A 19,542-nucleotide genomic window follows, 5' to 3' on the forward strand; every position below is an offset into this window, starting at 1 on the left:
CAGAAATGTTTTACATCCATACTAAGCCCTTCAAAACAGCGCCATCTCTACTGCTCTAATGAAGGGTTAATCTGCCCTCCAAAAGAACCAGACTACCAGACGTCTCTCAGTTCGCACACACCAATATTCCAAGCATCATCACACTTTCTCATCCACAATGACCAGTTTAGAGCATCACAGGCAGAACACATAACACCCTCACTAAAACACCATAGGATGCTCTGATCCATCCAGAACACTAATCAAAATATTACTGACCAATAAGCCAGTCTCACTTTCTTTTGATAGAAACAGGCCATGGCAATCACTGAGGCACTGAAAACATTACTTTAATTTAGGCTCAGATGACATTTGTGGTTAGCTGTGTTATCTGTTCTTCAATTTATTGCTAGTGTGGTCTCTGGAATTGTTTTCACCCAATCCTGGTAATTAGATGACAACGTTTTGAAATGGGGATGCCACATTCCCATCCACCCTTAAATAAAAATGTCTATGAGCCGACAGTAAGACAGTTTATTTTAACATTTATTTGTACAATGTTATATTTGTAGAATGTTTTGTCATAATTGCTATTAATGTCTAGCCACTAGTTCCAGGTATACCTACGAAACAATATAGTCAATGTCCCTAGAGATACACCAGAAAAGACAGGTACCATAAATATAGGTCAATGCCCCAGTGAATCACGGTATTCGGATTAAATAACAGAGCAAAAACTGTAACTGTGTAGCATTGCACTGAGATAGGCAACAATGTAATAGCATAATTTCCTGAGATATATACCATGAATATCTGAATAACTAAATACATAAGCTAAAGTGAAGGATAGGTTGGCTTTACTGCTGCAAATTTTGACACATTAGGAATACACTTCATCTCATTGGCTAGATCTGTTTTTTTAATGCTATGCATTACTTTGTGAAGGGGTCCAAAACCAACCCATATGCGCAGTTAACTTTACAGAAAGGCAGCTTAACATACTGTTAATTGTTAAGATGCACTTGGTCCCCCCCCTTTCGATTGAAAAAGTGATACTATATTAGAATGTAGGAAAAAGCACACACTGTTTAAAACCATGGGGTACTTACATCTTACACTTCACAATTTGGGCATTATTATGGGATGCTGTCCAAATACATACATCACAAATATCCTGTTAAGTAATAAAAACAAATAAAACTGAAATCTAGAGTATTCTGGACAGTATTCAACTTTGGAAGAAAAGGAAACTGCTGAGAGGGGAAATAAGGAAACTGGTCCTACAGTCAGTAGTCTATTCTCATTGATTTCCAGAAGAAAACTGTGCAAAATGTAAGGATGCATTATTTCCACCAACTACAAAATACTGCACAAGCAAACAAATTATGCGAAAATGTCCATTAGCACACACACTTCTCTGCCATAGAGAATGTTTTTCTCTGTGCAAAAATCTGTTTGCTGATTTACTTAGAAAATAAAGGAGTGTTCCTCCCCTTTCCGACACATTTTCTGTAGTCATAAGAGGACTCCAATGTAAAATGCTGCCAATCCTTAGAATCACAATGTGGTTTTTACACAGACTGTTTTTTTTTGGGTAGCTAAGAGGGGCTAAGCAATTCAACTTTGTGATTCCTCTAGTTTTTAGGAGTTCATGTTCAAATTCTATTCAATTAAAAACGCTTTATGATTTTGACTAAGAGTGATTTGACTAAGATCACAATTTGGTGAAACCAGAACCCTGGATTAGAACCTTTACACTGGATCACACTGATAGGATTCCATTTCCTTGATGTACTTTTTTTCCCCAATCTTGACAAAACAAAAACCTTAAACTTCAAGAGGCTTTATTAGCCATGTCTTTCCCTAGCCAGGTTTTCAGGAGCCTGTTTGTTCAAGTGACCAGCAAGAGAAGTTACACACAACATAATTCAGGTGCCTGGAGATCGTTTTCATTGTTGTTGCTGAAACATTTCTAGACAGTGGGCCCGATTTAGAGTTTGGATGATGGAGTAATGCCTGTCAGGGAGACGGAGTAAATAACTCTGCTGAACCGACAGACATCACCTCGCCCAAATATACAGATGTCCACTGGCCCTGCAGACATCTCTTAAGACTGGCAGAAACCGCTGCCACCGCAGTTCCTGTCAATGTTGCAAAAACTATGACGGGCAGGTGAATCAAACCGGTCAGCTGTCTGTCAAACCTTTACATGATTGTACATTTTTCCGAGGAGTTTGATTGCAAAGGGGCACCCTATCTGCCAAACTCTGAATCGCCATAAATTTTAAATTAAATGTTTCTTTTACAACCTTAGATAGAAACATTTATAAATTAGAAATACGTGTAAATAAAGACATGGGTAAGCCATGCATGCATTTGATCCTATTTAACATCATTTGGCTAATTCAAAACACTTTCCAAATTACATTTTTGCAATGTAAAGATGTCAAACTATACATGCATGTGCATGGACTATAAAAAATACTGACAGAGAAATTATGTTTCTATCTTTGCATGTGCGCTCCTTGTGCAATATACATAGTACGCATGACTACGTTTACGATATTTCAGAAACAATACTTATTGCTGGATTTCTTTATTCATCTACTGAAAGCACCTTCCCCTATAAAAAATCGGTTTTGGGTGCACTCTCATTTTCCGACTAAGCTTGTTAATTTTATTGGTAATTAGAGGGGCAAAACCATTAATTTCAAACTCGTGTTTTCATTACATTTGTATACTATTTTCCTGACCACTCTTCTGACAGATACCAATGAATGCCCACTGGTGTGAACTACATATGTATAGTCTGCGCATGACTGGCCCATCTAAGCAGTCATATATTTGATGCAACTGCTCCTTTTTCATTTGTAAGAGATTTTTTTTCCAGACAAGCACCAGCATTATCAGCTGGAGATACCCTTGTGGGTCGGGCCTGACATGTATATCCATGGTAAAATAAGTGGCTTATGAGTCACCACTTACTCGATACAGAGAAAAAATATCAAAGATTAGAGTTCATTTTAATCCAGTGCTTAATCAACTGATGTGCGATTGCTTGTCTTGGTGGTACAAAGAACGAACCACTTTTTCCCTTGATGAGAACGTCGACAACCTACAAAACAAAACAAAATGATGGTGGATAAAACGCAAAAGTGAAGATGGAGAACAACTTTAATAAAAGGGATAATATCTAAAGTAACATATCAAGCATTTTAAAGCAACATTTTACAACACATAATTTGCAAATAGGAGCAAATGCTTTAGATGAGTAATTTTTGTACAAAGAATATTTGGTAAGAATCTGACAGATTATTCTGAAAGCTCATGAACTCATCCAGTGCTTCAAGACTTCCTGCAGTCTTAGAGAAGCATTAATTCCCCTTAAGACTTAACAAAAAGTACATTTATATTCCAAAAAGGGAACATTTGAATGGCCACTGTAAAGAACCAATGCTCAGTTTAAACACCACATGTAAAGCAGTGCCAAAGAATAAACAGGCATTAGCAATGCAATAGGTCTCGCATTAGTGAGAGTTAAAGTTGTTGGAGTTGTAAATGATAATGACCACCTCGCCTTTAGGACCTTATAAATATTTAGCCATGCATCACATTAAGCCTTTATCAGAAATAAACTGCGTTTTTGCATTCCTTCATACAATTGGCATTAGACTATAATGGTCTGAACAGACCCTACAGAGCACCACAGTAAAAATAGCATTTTTTAGGAAACACAGTCATATAAACATATATTCAGCCCCTAGAGGGCATAATCACATAAAAAAGAATGATAAAGATTATAGCAGTGTAATCATATAATCAGCCCCTTGAGAGCACAGTGTTTTACACTCTTTCAGGCCTAGCAGGCCTCTTAAATATCATTTAACTCTGGAGTCAGTGGCACAAGGGTGCTGTGCCGCAGGTCATTACTAGATGTCCCTGTAGAATCAAAAGCAGAAGGTGCAGTACCACTGGTGGTGGCTAGATGTCCCTGTTGAGCCAACTGAATTAGTAGTGCCTTGGGATCAATTATCCTTTTGAGTAAAGCCTAGTGCATTACACATTTGCATGCCAAACAGGATTGTCAGATTACTAACACATACTCCTCAGCTGTAGAAACAAAAGTTTCAGCTATGAGAGAATTTGAAGAAGCACGGAGTGGTGGAAGAGGTTGTGATATTTGGGCCCCTCTCAACCTAGTGTAACCCACAAGATTGCTGGAACAGAAAGAGAACATAGTTCTAAATGTTTTGTGGGTGGTCCCATTGCCCTAGGACCACCACAGGCTGAGTTATGGGCACAAATGTGTAGTAAACCGAATGCCTGCAAAGCATTATGGGCTGAGTTTCTATGAATACATTAAACCTTTATCAGAAATAAAGTGTGTTCATTAGCAGAAGGTGCAGAACCACTGGTGGTGGCTAGATATCCTTGTCAGAGCCAACTAGGTCAGCAGTACCTTGGAACAATTATTCTGATATCGGGAGCGTGTAACATAGCACATGTCAACATCAGGGCAGTAAGTGCTCTACGGGCGACTAGAATGCAAAAACCTAACAGTTTCAAGCTAACATAATTTATGCATTGTGCTGATATGATGTAGCTTAACCTTTTGCATTGCAGAGTTTAATCTTGAAGACTTATGTTCAGCATACATATAAACACTGTTCACATGTGATGTACTGCTGCAGGCTTTCAGACTGTGTCAGGGTGTGGTCCCCTTCCAGGGCCTTCTAGAAGCGTTCCCTGCAGCATGCCTAGGTGTTGTTTGTGGGCAGGGCCAAGACTCTATATAAGGGAGCCAGCCCAGCTCCACGTGCTCACTATTCAGAGGTCCCGCTGCAGAGCAGCAGCAACTTCCTGAGCTCCTGTTCTGGGGGCCTACTTTGATCCTCCAGGCCTCGTCCTTTTTTCACTTCATTTGGTGATCCTAGATCAGGGCGGCAAGACGGAGGTCGGACTGGGCCCCTGACTCCGTTATCAAAGACGCTCGAGTTCTTGGGTCTAATCTTTGCATGATAAGCGATTTGACTCTTGTGCGTGTGAATGTGCGCTTGGTCGTTTCATGGCATTTACATGTGGATACTCGAATCGGCAAGACGCGCAATTCTTTTCTCGTGCTTAATTCATATTATTCATTGCGTGCTACCATTCCTTGGCAGTTACATGGTGGCCTTCGAATTGGCAAGACGCGTGATTCTTTTTCTTGTACTTCAACCCTTGATATTCATTGTGCACTACCATTCCTAGGCAGTTACATGGTGGCATTCGAATCGGCAAGACGCGCAATTCTTTTCTCGTGCTTAATTCATGTTATTCATTGTGCGCTACCATTCCTTGGCAGTTACATGGTGGCCTTCGAATCAGCAAGACGCGCAATTAGTTTTCTTGTGCTTTAATCCTTGATATTCATTGTGCACTACCATTCCATGGCAGTTACATGGTGGCTTTCGAATCAGCAAGACACGCAATTCGTTTTCTTGTGCTTTAACCTTTGATATTCATTATGCGGTACCATTCATATGGTGGTACTCGAATCGGCAAGACGCGCGATTCTTTCCCTGTGTGTAATTCATGTTATTCATTGTACGCTACCATTTCCTCACATTCGTTTGGTGACCTTCGAATCGGCAAGCAGCGCGATTCCTTTTCTGTGTTAAAAAATCACGGTGTTTATTATGCGCTACCATTCTAAGGCATTTACTTGGTGGTTTTCGAGTTGGCAAGTCGCGTGATATATTTCCCGAGTTTTAATTTGTGTTATTCATGGTGCACAAATCATTCAATGGTATTTTCTACCTATGTGAAAATCTGTAATGTGCGCAATTCATGTTCCGTCAATTTGAGGGAACAAAAAGTCAGAGTTCAAGATGTAATGTTGTGTGTTCCTAACATGTTTTCTCAAAACCTGATTCATGTGATGGTTTAGAAATCATTCAGATTGTTTCCTGATCCTCAGGCAAAGGATGATACTTGAATTTGAAAGTTGCATTTAACCTTTCTCGATTCCCTCACAGGTACCCAGTCACCTTGAAGCCTAGTCATTTTAAGTCTATGCTTAGGTTGTCCATGTTTTCAGAATGACAATATTTAGAGTCATAGTCTAGTATCGATTCATATGATAAAATTGTGATAATGTGTGTTTTAACCTTTTTGCTTCCTACAGGTCTCCCTCCCAGCTGTTCCCTTCCTAATCCCCTATTCCCCACTTGGACTCTCTAACACTCTGTGACAATTCTAATCAGAGTATTGAAGCGGTCTTTTATCACTTTCAAGGATGCCCTACGCAATCACCACCAACTGATCCGCACCACCAAAAAGACCCACTTCAAAAACCGCATTGACGCCAACGCTCACAACAGTAAAGAGCTCTTTGGCATCATCAATGAGCTCTCCACCCCCAGGACCTGCTCCAATGAACCCCCGCCATCACAGGAGTTCTGCAACTCACTGGCAACCCACTTCCATCGAAAGATAGAAGAAATCCACAATAGCTTCAAACCCCAGACCCACCAGCTGACTACAAACACCCAATAACCCAATGCTCCAAGCAACACCCACCTCCTCCACACCTGGACCCCCGTCAACATAGAGGACACCGCCACCACCATGGCCTCCATCCACTCTGGATCACCATCGGACTCCTGCCCACACCATATCTTCAATAAGGCAAACATCATCATCGCTCCCCACCTCTGCAAAACCATCAACAGCTCCTTCGAGTCAGCCCCCTTCCCAGAAAGATGGAAGCACGCGGAAATCAACACCCTGCTGAAGAAACCAAAGGCAGACCCAGACGACCCCAAGAACTACCGGCCGATCTCCCTCCTCCCCTTCCCAGCCAAGGTCATCGAAAAAATCATAAACAGCCAACTATCCCGGTTCCTGGAAGACAGCAAGGTACTCAACACCTCCCAATCCGGATTCCGCAAAAACCACAGCACCGAGACTGCACTCATTGCTGCCACAGACGACATTAGGACCATGCTCGACGAAGGAGAAACAGCAGCACTCATCCTCCTGGACATCTCCGAAGCTTTCGACACAGTATGTCATCACACTCTCCGGAACATGCCTCCACAACGCTGGAATCCGCGACAAGGCACTCGACTGCATCTCGTCATTTCTCTCAGGCAGAACCCAGAGAGTCCGCCTCCCACCGTTCCTGTCAGAAGCCTCCAGAATCATCTGTGGCGTTCCCCAAGGATCTTCGCTCAGCCCCACGCTCTTCAACGTTTACATGGCCCCCCTCGCCAACATCGCACAAACCTACCACATCAACAGTTTCCTACGCAGGCGACACTCAGCTCATCCTCTCCCTCACGAAAGACCCTACAACTGCAAAGAACAACCTCCACAACTGACTTCACAGCATCGCCAGCTGGATGGAATCAAGCCACCTCAAGTTAAACACAGACAAGACTGAAATCCTCATCTTTGGCACCAACCCCTCAACTTGGAATGACTCCTGGTGGCCCACCTCCCTAGGAACCGCGCCCTCACCCACCACCAACCACCCACGCACGCAACCTAAGCTTCATCTTGGACTCCACACTCAGCATGACTCAGCAGGTCAATGCCATCTCCTCTTCCTGCTACAACACTCTCCGCATGCTCCGCAAAATCTTCAAGTGGATTCCCGGCGAAACCAGGAAAACTGTCACCCACGCCCTGGTCAGCAGCCGATTGGACTACGGAAACTCCCTATATGCAGGAATAACACCCAAACTCCTAACAAAGCTGCAAAGAATCCAGAACGCATCTGCCCGCCTCATTCTGGACATCCCACGCCGCGACCACAGTTCCCCCCCACCTCAGAGACCTTCACTGGCTACCAGTATCAAAGAGGATCACCTTCAAAACTCCTCATCCACGCACACAAGGCCCTCCACGACACAGGTCCAGCCTACCTCAACGACAGACTCACCTTCCACACCCCCACCCGCAATCTTCGCTCCGCCAGACTCACCCTCGCCTCCATCCCCCACATCCGCCGCACCACCACCGGAGGAAGATCCTTCTCTCACCTAGCTGCCAAGACCTGGAACTCCCTACTACTCCACCTTCGCCAGACCAAAGACCTCTTGACATTCAGGAAACGCCTCAAGACATGGCTCTAAAACCAGTAGCTCTCCCCCCAGCGCCTTGAGACCCTAACTAGTGATTAATGCGCTCTATAAATCCTTGATTGATTGATTGAAGGTTTGGGCCTGGCAAGTAGGTACACTTACCAAGTGGAATTGGCAGTGCTATACTGCACACACAGACACTGCAGTGGCAGGTCTGAGATATGTTTACAGCGCTACTCATGTGGGTGGCACAATCAGTGCTGCAGGCCCACTAGTAGCATTTGATTTACAGGCCCTGGGCACCTCTGGAGCACCTTACTAGGGACCTACTAGTAAATCAAATATGCCAATTATGGATAGCCAAAAACCAATACAATTTACACAGGAAGCACCTGCACTTTAGTACTGATCCTCAGTGGTAAAATGCACAGAGACAATAAACCAGCAAAGAAAATCTGAAAAAATAGAAGGAAGAAGGCAAAACGTTTGGGGATAACCCTGCGAGAAGGACCATTTCCAACACTTAGGTTTGCAACAGTGATACATTAAAGACAATTGTGCCATTCCAGGTCTCTTTCTGCTAAATGTGTCCTTTGATATCTGTCGAAATAAAGAAACACAAATGTTGCTTTTGGGGTACTTGTACAAATTCACAAGTTTGGCAAAGTATCCTGTACATAAATCCCCCTAACCTTACTACATCCAACCCTAATTCACTCTCACTGTTCTCTGTGTGTGAGCCTTGAAGAGCAGGAGCCTGCACATCTTCCATGATTCCACTGGTGCTTCATGAAATACACAAAAAATCATGCATGAGTTGCATGCCATCCTACAATGCAGCTGTATCTAATATTCATTTGTCACATTATAAAGGAAGATTACCTTATTGTTGTTCATACAAGCCGAAAGATCCTCTGTTGATTAGTTATATCATCCACCCATGGAATTAAAGTCGGTACACTTTTGCCAGACAGTAGTCCCAAAATTCCAAAAATGCGAACTGGAGGCAGTGCATTCTCCATTCAGACTATGTGCATTAGGTATAGGCATTCCCATAGACCACTGGTATGTTTCACGTGTATGATGTAGAGAGCTGGGAGAACGTTTGTGTGCAATGTTAGATTTATATTACATTGACCAGATGTTTTTTTTACAAGGAAACATTGTTCAGAATTTTCCAAATGTATGAATAAATTGGGCTGCTACTTTGTTGTGGATAGTTGGATAGCTAGTAAGAGTAACTGAGACAGAGTAAAGCTTTAGTTCTGAAAAGTCAGTTGAAATGTTCTGTCTCCTAATGTTATAATTGCAGGATCTGGGACTAACAACAAGGAATAGAAAAAAGGAAGATAAGGAAGAGTAGAGAAGTGTCAGGAAGGGAAGAAACTTTGATAACTGGGTAGATGCTTTCAAGATCATGCAGTGTGTTATTGTAGAAAGGTTTCCATAAAGCACGCCAGACCTGAGGCGCATAGGAAGGTTTCAGGAGATGCCTGGCTAGAGTGTGACAAGGGCATCAGGCTAAAAGTACAGACATGGCCCTCCATGGAGTGGGACCAAGAGGACATGTGTCTAGGGACATGCATAAGATAATGGCAGCCAAATAGGTGGCAGCAAAATGGAAGCAGCCCTTTCACCAACCCCCTTTTTTAACGGGAGGCAAGAGAAAGCAAGATGTTTTACCAGGTCCTACTCAGGCTGGAAGGGGTTAGCAGCAGGTAAATGCAACTCAGCCATATGCTGGACGTATGAGCAGAACAAGTGCACTTAGGACCCGTCATGCAAATTCTGGCATGTGTGCAACAGCTATGCGGGTGGCACCTAGCAACAGACTGGGCAAAGCAATGGCCAGAGCGATAACAAAGAAATTGCTAGAAAGAGGCAGTGAAGGCCCCGGAAATGGGGGGCCTCGGGGATAACGGAGGAGTTAAAATTGCATATAGGTCAAATCTGAAGGAACTACTCAATAACTAGCACAACAGGTTGGATGCTGATGGGGAGTTCGAATAGTGATTTAAAATTCCATTCCAAGGCACAATAACTGTAAGGGAGGTAAAGAACCTCAAGAAACTTGAAGCAGGAAACAAGGGTTGCTGGACTTTGAGGATGCCAAAGCCACAGCAAGGGCTGTTGGGCAATTTATTGAGCAGGTACTCAAAGAGAATAAGAAATTCATGGGCCCAAGCTCACTTTTCAGCCATTGCTCACTTTTAAAAACTGGCAACGGGCAGCAACCTCACAAGCTCACGCTATATGAGCTGAGCATACTGACGTAATGCACCAAAAAAACTGAAAAAGAAAACAAACTATGGCACACTGCGGGCCCATTCAAGGGGTCCCCTGATGGAAAGGCTAAAGAAGGACCAAGGGCACTGATTCACCACCTGTCATTCCCAGAGGGCATGTCAGTGAACGCCAGGATTGACCCAGAGATGTACACAGTAGGTTATCCATCCACAGACAATCAATAGACATAGTTAGGTCAAAGGTGAGAGAGGTATGGATGGCAAAGGCAGACAGAGTATGCATTCACACTGTTGATGGTACTTCACAAGAGTTACCATTGCTAGTCATCCCCTTTAAAGAGGGAACCTCCTATGACAAGGCCTTGCCCATGGGGTGCTCTATATCAAGTGCTTATTTTGAGAGCTTTAGCATGTTCTTGGAAAGGTCACTGTACAAGCAGCATCCTCGGGTAACAAATTGTTCCTTTCGTTCCCTCAAGCAAGAATTCATCCAGGTAATGCAAACAAATGTAAAAGCACACTTGCTGCCTTTAAGCAACTAACTACAGCTTTGGGGGTGGTCCACTTGGCAGCATGTAAGACAATGGGAAATGCTTCTAGCCTGGAGTTTCTGTAATAGAACTAAACTCAGTAGCAGACTGATCATGGATACCGGCAGAAAAGGTGGAAACTTTTAGGGAAGAAATAAAGGGGATATTAAGGAAAGACAAGGCAATGCCTTGGGAGCTGCAAAAGTTGCTCCCCAAATTGAACTTCAAAGCACAAGTGATTCTGGAAGGCAAAGTATTGAGGAGAAGGCTAACATAGCTGTGGAATTCTGGAGTGAAGCAGGACTTGCTGCAGACTTTCATTGAGAACTTCAATGGGCATTCATTTGGAGAGAGGATGGGCAACGACCATACAGATTGCTTTATTGATAGATGTAGCGAGAAGTCAAGGCTGTAGAGAAATCCTGGGGCAAAAGCATGGAGCGCAAGGAAGTGGCTCCATAGCTAGGCAGAGAAGAGGCTGACCAAGAAAATTAACTTTCTGGAGGTCTTCCCTTATAGTAGCGGTATTAAAAGGTTTGGCAAAACTGTTTGTACAATATGAAACTGATATTACAGTCAGACAATCAAGGAGTGATCCACGTGATCAACAGCAAAGCAACTAGATGCTCCAAAGTCATCAGGCTGATGCCGCACATTGTCAAGATCCAACTAGGACACCGTACAGAAGTCAATGCAAGGTACATGCCAGGAATAAATAACCCACAAGCAGATGAACTTTCTCACTTCTAGATGGACAAATTCAGGAAGCTAGCACTGTGATGACCCCTTTCCCAGAAGAGCTGTATGAGCTGGCTGACCAGGCTTGTCATGCTTGATTGAGCAAGCATTGGAGTTAAAAATCAGGAAAATGAAATAAATATATACAGAAGAAACTTGAGGCACGAAACGAGGGTTGCTGGACTTTAAGGATCCTAAAGCCACAGCAAGGGCTGTTGAGCTATTTACTGAGCGGGTATTCAAAGAGAATAAGACCAATTCCTGGGCCCAAGCTCACTTTTCAGCCATTACTCACTTTGCAAAACTGGTAACGGCCAGCAAGCTCACACTATGTGAGAATGGCCATGAAAGTCTGGAGGGCACTAAGAAAGATGCAAATCTCCTGACTGACATTCTAGGCTTGTCAGGCTGCTGAGGGCTGTTGAAACAATGGCGGACAATGCTTTTGAGGATGCATTGTTTAAAGCTGCTTTCCTTTTTTTGTGGAGTTTGGGGTGAGCAATTTGGTGGCCTCCTTGAGAGCTCTGTCTTGCGGGTCATGTTTTTAGGCAGAAGACATACAGCAGGGGCAAAACATGTGGGAATAATGTTGAGTCTAGGAGGCTGGCCCTCTATGTAGTGTGCAAAACTAGGTACACTATGCAGGGGGTCCAGGAAACCACACGTTGGTTTCCAGAGGTAAAAATTGGACCACCTAATGCTCCAGTTTTTAAGATAGCTGGTCGAGCAGTAAGGCTAATCTAGGAGATGTGCTGAACTCACAAATCCAATCATGCACCACACACACTGAATGCATAACTCAAGACCCGATTTTATGAAAAATACTTCAGACATTCTTATACATTTTAAGACCAAATCTTTAGAATACGTTAAGTACTTTTTGAGTTACGTTTCAATAAAGTTAGTCTTTCTGTGCGTAATTACGCACTATTGGAATCAATGCACAGTCATCTTTAAAAATGTGTTAAAAATAGTACAGTAGGGTTACCAGTCTCTTCTCTTGAAGGGTGGCCAGAGTGGTCGTGGGCACACTGTGCCAGCTAGAGAGCCTTGGGTGGCTCCCGGTTCCGGCGGGAGCAGCGTTGGACAACCTCTTGGCACAAGCACAGGGCCACCAGGAGGGGCCACTTGGAAAAGGAGCTGGTTTGCAAGATTAAGGTGGGTGCTTGGAGGTCCCCTTGGGCTGTGGAGGTTGCAAGGGGGTGGGGACCCGGGGCACACAGTAAAACCCGCAATGCAAGGCTCAGGGTGGCCAGGTGCAGGGCGTTTTGGAGGTCATGGGTGCTGTGCGCAAAGGGACCCTGTGAAGCTGGAGAGGAGTCTTCTTCTTGGGTTCTCATAGGACTCTGGTGGGAGGTCCGGGGTGTCACTGAAGTCCCTTGACTGGGGCTTCCTCCTGGTCCAGTTGCAGCCCTGGGAGAGTGGTTGTTGGTGATGTCCGACGTGCACTGGTTAGTACCTGAGGTACTGCCACACCTCAGCCACAGGAGGGCGCTGTGCCACCACGCTGGGCACAGTTGCAGGTCCTGTCCGGGCTGTTGGTGTGTCGTCAGGTCCGGTTGAGACTTCCGGTTGTGGAGATATCGTCCAGTCGGTGAAGTGTCACTGACAGGTTTGCAGGTTCCTTGTAGGTTCCTGTAGTTTCTTGAGTGGTGCCTCCACTCAGGAGGGAGATTTCAGGCTATTTGGGAAGCCTGGAGAGGTCCTAGGGGTCTTTTGAGGTCGGTCCAGCTGTCAGCTCCTCCGCATCAGCGATGGTCAGGACACTGGTGCAGCAATCAGGGGTGTTGGAGCCTATTATGATGCAGCAGGTCCTCTGTTCTTGTCTTGGCGGGTCCTTTGGTGCAGTCTTCTTTTCTTCCAGATTAATCTAATTTCTTGGCCTAGGGGAGCCCACTAAATACTGAATTTAGTAGGAGTTTCAGGGGGAACCTGGTAGTATCCAATGGGACACTTACCCTTGGATAGCTACACCCACTACAGTGACCACTTCCTGTGGAAAGGGGTACTTCCTTAAACCCTATTGGATATTTTCCTACCATCCAACATAAAGGAAAATGAGATGGAGGGTCAACTTCACCTGAAAGCCCGTAGGGGTGGTGCATGCACAGTGAGACTCGTCCTCCTAACCTTTGTCTGGTCTCCCACCTTTGCTCCCGCCAAAAGTCAGGGTTTGCAAAGGGGGAAGCCATCTGTTGCTAGCAGCAGGCCTGGGGGCTTGAGTTTCAGGGGTAGTAGCCCTTTGAAGCTCACCACAAGGGTGTTGCACATTCCTAAGGGAGGGGGTGTTAGCTCCTCCACCCAGGAAGGGCAGTGTCTTACAAACCGGAGAGCTCCCAGGTTTGTATATTGGCCGTCTGGAGTGGCAGGCTGGATGGAACTAGTCAGAAACTATGCCAGTTAGGGTTCGCTTTTGCAGGGGGCATCTCTAAAGTGACCTCTGGGTACATTTAGGGTTAAATCCAACACTGGTACCAGTTTGGATTTAATATTCTGAGCTGTTCGATACCAAACAACCCATGGTACAGAGTGGCCATCATGTAGCTGGGGAACCCATGTTTGACCAGTGTCCAGCACATGTACTTAGAATGGCTGCTCTGTTCACTCACTATGTCCCAGGTCTGGCAAGGACACAGGAGGGGCATATACTGCTCATGAAAATTATGTCCACACATATAGTGTGGTGCACCCTGCCTTAGGGCTGTAAGGCCTTCTAGAGGGGTGACTTACCCATAACATATGTAGTGTGGCACACAGGGAGTGTCCATGTCAAGTTTGCGTTTTTAGGTTTGCTGCAGTACACTCAGCCTGCACTGGCAGTGCTGAGAGTATCTGGGTGCAGGACCCTAGAGGGTGGCACTATCAGTGCTGCTGCCCTCAGAAGCCTGTCATCTCATGCCCTGGGTACTGGGGTACCCATTTGCTAGGCCTGTACAGGGATATGTAAGAGTGTATCCAATTATGCCAAGCATAACAGATTTAGGGAAAGAGCTCTGGCCCAGGGAACCTGGTTAGCAGGGGCCCTGGGCACTACCATTGTCTGGAACACATCAACAGCAGGCAGAAGGTGGGGGCTAACCATGCAAAAAGAGGCCTCCTCGCACATTAGCCGTCCCCAAACAAAAGAGGATGAGACTACCTTTTCCCTAGTAAGTCTTCATCTTCTTAGTGGAAGAACATGGAGAGGCCATCTGCATTGGCATGGGCAGTCCCAAGTCGATGTTCCATTTTAAAGTCCATCCCCTGTAGGGAAATGGACCACCTAAGTAGCTTGGGGTTTTTACCTTTCATTTGTTGTAGCCATCTTAGAGGCCTGTTGTCGGTCTGAACAGTGAAGTGAGAGGCAAACAAGTATGGCCTCAACTTTTTCAGAGCCCAAACCACAGCAAAGGCTTCCCTCTCGATGGCACTCCATTTTTGTTCCCTAGGGAGTAGCTTGTTGCTAAGAAAAGCAACTGGCTGGTTATGTCCATCATCATTCCTTTCGGAAAGGACTGCCCCATCCCCATTTCTGAAGCATCTGTCTAGACTATGAATTCCCTTGAGTAGTCTGAAGAAAGCAATGTGCTCTTCTCTAGTACTACAAGCACCAGAGTGTCAAAGGCCTCTTGACAACTCACTGTCCAGTTGATCTTTCTGGGCAACTTCTTGGAGGGGAGTTCTGTGAGGGGGCAACTACTGTGCCACAGTCCTTCACAAACCTCCTGTAATATCCAGTCAAGCCAAGGAATGCCCTGACTTATGTCTTGGTTGTAGGAGCTTCCCAAGGCAGAATAGTCTGAATAAACGGTTGTAGAGGTTGTACTTGGCCTCCACCTACAAGGTGGCCCAGGTACACAACTTTTCCCTGTCCTAACTGGCACTTACTGGCCTTGATAGTGAGGCCTGCCTTTTGCAGAGCCTCAAGGACCTTTCCAAGGTGGATCAGGAAATCCTGCCAGGTGGAACTATATACAGCTATGTCATCTAAGTAAGCTGCACTAAAGGTTTCCAGTCCAGCAAGAGGACTTGGTTCATCAACCTTTGGAAGGTGGCAGGTGCCTTTTTGAGTCCGGAGAGCATAACTGTGAACTGATAATGCCCACTAGGAGTAGGAAATACTCACCTCTTTTTTGCTCCGGGTCAGGCCAATCTGCTAGTACCCTGATGTTAAATCAAATCAAAAGTACTCCTATATTTAGCTGCCCCTATGTCAATGAGCTCATCAGCTCTTGGGATTGGGTGTGCATCTGTCTTGGTTACTGAGTTGAAGCCCCTGTAGTCCACACAAAACCTCATTTCTCTCTTGTCACCCTTGGAGTGAGGTTTGGGGACGAACACTACTGGGCTAGCCCAGGGGCTCTCTGAGGTTTCAATGGCCCCCACATTCATCATTTTTCTTGACTTCAGCTTCTATGCTTTCTCTGACATGGTCAGACTGTCTAAATTTTGTTTTTGACAGGCAGGCTGTCACCAGTGTCCACATCTTGGGTACACCAATTAGTCGTCCCACGAATCAGAGAAAAAAGCCCAGCATACTGGTTGAGGACTTTCCTGCAGTCAGTCTGCAGTTGTCCTGAGAGGGTGTCCGACAAGATTACTCCATCTACAGAACTATCTTGGGGATTGCTATAGAGAGGAGATCAGGGAGAGGTTCAGTCTCATCTTCCTGTCCCTCATCTGTGACCATGAGCATGGTCACATCAGCTCTGTCAAAGGAGGGTTTTAGATGTTTGACATGGATGATTCTCTTGGGGTTTTGCAACTGCCTAGGTTTACTAGATAACTGACCTCTCTTTTCTTTCAGAAATGGGATAGGGCCCAGGCCATTTGTCCTTCAGGGCCCTTGGAGCAATAGGCTTTAACACCTAAACTTTGCTTGCCTGAAGATTTTTGCTGGCTTGCTCCATGTACTTGACCATTCTGGAACATAGGCCAAGCACACAGTCCACAGTGTAATGTTTGGGCTCTTTGAGACAAGACTTAGTGGTCCCCTAACAGGGTGCCCAAACAAAAGTTCAAAGGGTGAAAATCCTACTCCCTTCTCTGGCACGTCCCTGTAGGCAAACAGCAGGCAAGGAAGTAGGACATCCCACCTCCTTCTGAGTTTTTCAGGGAGTCCACCAATCATGCCTTTTAGGGTCTGGTAAAACTTTTCTACCAGCCCATTGGTTTGTGGATGGTATGGGGTAGTGAACTTATGTGTCACACCACATTCCTGCCATGTGTGTTTTAAGATTGCAGACATGACGTTTGACCCAGCAGCAAATCTGATTCAGCAGGCCCTCGCAGAGCAGGTATCCGGCCTGCTCTGGCCTACCTCTTTGGGTAAACCTGCAGCCTTGCCCTGCTTAAGGAATCCGTACTCCATAAAAGTGACTAAGTGCGAACAAAGAAATCTTGTCCGGACGAAGGCACCAAAACTGGCACCAAAAAGCATAAAATTCTCACTCTGATCACGGCCATCAAAATCACGGACACCTCCTCAGACGGCTATCTGACTCTCATGAAGCCCTCCTCTGATAAAGCATGCTGCCTTGCCCTGCTGAAGGACTTCCAGTTTTGAGACTAATGGCCTGATTTAGAGTTTGGTGGATGGGGTACTCAGACACAAACATGATGATCTCCCGTATGTCATTTTACAAGTGCCATGCAGTATAATTACAAGTGTCATAGGATATAAGTAAGGCAAGGGTCTATCTGTCATGTTTGTGACATAGTAACCTGTCCATCAACTCTAATTCAGGTTCTAAATCCCAAGGAAAATCCTCCAATCAGGTTGAACCTGGCCTTTGTATCCGCCCCTTGCTCCACCATGGTCGGCCTTAAATAACGACTAGGTCACAGAACACCAAGGACAGTTGGCTGTGGTCAGCAATTAACGCTTTTGGTGCTATTTTTATTTAGAACTTTAAATATTCATATCCCCTTATTGGAGCGGTCATGGTTGTATCATTTTAGTTATTACCCTTTGCTCTCTTTTTCAAAATTGTTTGAGATTTTTTATTATGTTGTGTTTTGACTTTATTATTGTTTTGGTATTACATAAATACATTACGCATTGCTTCCAACTCAGCATTTCCCAAACTGTGGATCGTGAGCCGATTTTTAGCGGGGAGGATCATGAAAATCCAAACAATAAATAAAGATGGCTTTAAGTTCTGTATTTATTTTGTCACATTTGCTGCACTTTAAAGACAGAGATCAAATGTCAGGCTATGTCTTCTGACACATTGCAAATTATATTATTAATATGGGGATTGGTGTTTACAAATTCCTCTCACCTTGAGTCAGAGAAAGAAAAGTAAAGTGAATTATGTGACAATCTTGCTGTGGTACGGAGAGTGTGCAAGGAAAAGCTATATAATATTCTTTTTTTAACACACAACAAAATGTAAATACCTGTACTCATTCAGCACTTAAAGAAAAAATGAAACGCATTTTCTTGTAATTCTGACACATTGCAAATTGAGTGATGGAAACAAAGATTTGAATAGGATCAAAACAAATCAAGGCACGTCCCCTGAAAATGCACAACTGATAAATATTTACTGAAACTCGATTTAAATGCATTATCATTTGTGTGCAACGTAGTTTTATCAGTAAAACTGTGTGGCAGTGCAAACCTAGAGGCCATTTCAATGGAAAATGTGCTATCTGCAAATACCTATCTGTAAATGCTATCTGCACTACCACATGATGTTTTAGTTACTTTAAAAAACAACCTTGCCTAATGTCCATTAAAGTTAAGTGGGTTGCAAAAGTTTGTTGTTATAAAAATTAGGCTGTCGTTCTACAACATTTGGGACGCACTGCTCTAAGATAAGGCTGTATAATTTGTGACGCAGTCAGAAGGGGGGTTGAGCTCAGTTTAATTTAGTGACCTTAGTGGTTATTTCTAACAAGGGACTGATGTTTTGTTTGTTAATAATGTTAAAAGGGAGTGGTTGAAACATGACTGCTGCTACATCATCAAATGAGATGAATTTTACCCTTAACAGAAGGTTGGGTGCATTGATTCATTTGGTGAGTTTTAGGTCTCCATTTGTCTGTTTTACTGACTCTCTAATGGATGGTTTGTGATGTGGACTGTACAGGGAGTGCAGAATTATTAGGCAAATTAGTATTTTGACCACATCATCCTCTTTATGCATGTTGTCTTACTCCAAGCTGTATAGGCTCGAAAGCCTACTACCAATTAAGCATATTAGGTGATGTGCATCTCTGTAATGAGAAGGGGTGTGGTCTAATGACATCAACACCCTATATCAGGTGTGCATAATTATTAGGCAACTTCCTTTCCTTTGGCAAAATGGGTCAAAAGAAGGACTTGACAGGCTCAGAAAAGTCAAAAATAGTGAGATATCATGCAGAGGGATGCAGCACTCTTAAAATTGCAAAGCTTCTGAAGCGTGATCATCGAACAATCAAGCATTTCATTCAAAATAGTCAACAGGGTCGCAAGAAGCGTGTGGAAAAACCAAGGCGCAAAATAACTGCCCATGAACTGAGAAAAGTCAAGCGTGCAGCTGCCACGATGCCACTTGCCACCAGTTTGGCCATATTTCAGAGCTGCAACATCACTGGAGTGCCCAAAAGCACAAGGTGTGCAATACTCAGAGACATGGCCAAGGTAAGAAAGGCTGAAAGACGACCACCACTGAACAAGACACACAAGCTGAAAAGTCAAGACTGGGCCAAGAAATATCTCAAGACTGATTTTTCTAAGGTTTTATGGACTGATGAAATGAGAGTGAGTCTTGATGGGCCAGATGGATGGGCCCGTGGCTGGATTGGTAGAGGGCAGAGAGCTCCAGTCCGACTCAGACGCCAGCAAGGTGGAGGTGGAGTACTGGTTTGGGCTGGTATCATCAAAGATGAGCTTGTGGGGCCTTTTCGGGTTGAGGATGGAGTCAAGCTCAACTCCCAGTCCTACTGCCAGTTCCTGGAAGACACCTTCTTCAAGCAGTGGTACAGGAAGAAGTCTGCATCCTTCAAGAA

General features: G+C 44.4%; 1 protein-coding gene across 3 annotated transcripts in view; it reads right to left on the reverse strand.

The window, feature by feature from the left end:
- Positions 1-311: 311 nt before the first annotated feature.
- NUDT12 (nudix hydrolase 12) overlaps positions 312-19,542 on the reverse strand; it is a 129,585-nt gene continuing 110,354 nt past the window's right edge. For 2 of the 3 annotated variants that reach the window (XM_069226238.1, XM_069226248.1), the window contains exon 7: positions 499-3,094. In XM_069226238.1, the coding sequence (XP_069082339.1) occupies positions 2,984-3,094 (111 nt within the window). In that variant the 3' untranslated portion in view covers positions 499-2,983. Of the gene's footprint in view, positions 3,095-19,542 lie in introns of all 3 variants that reach the window. The other variant, XM_069226231.1, reaches the window with a different exon arrangement.

This window comes from Pleurodeles waltl, chromosome 1_1 (assembly GCF_031143425.1).
Source record: "Pleurodeles waltl isolate 20211129_DDA chromosome 1_1, aPleWal1.hap1.20221129, whole genome shotgun sequence".
NCBI classification, from domain to species: domain Eukaryota; kingdom Metazoa; phylum Chordata; class Amphibia; order Caudata; family Salamandridae; genus Pleurodeles; species Pleurodeles waltl.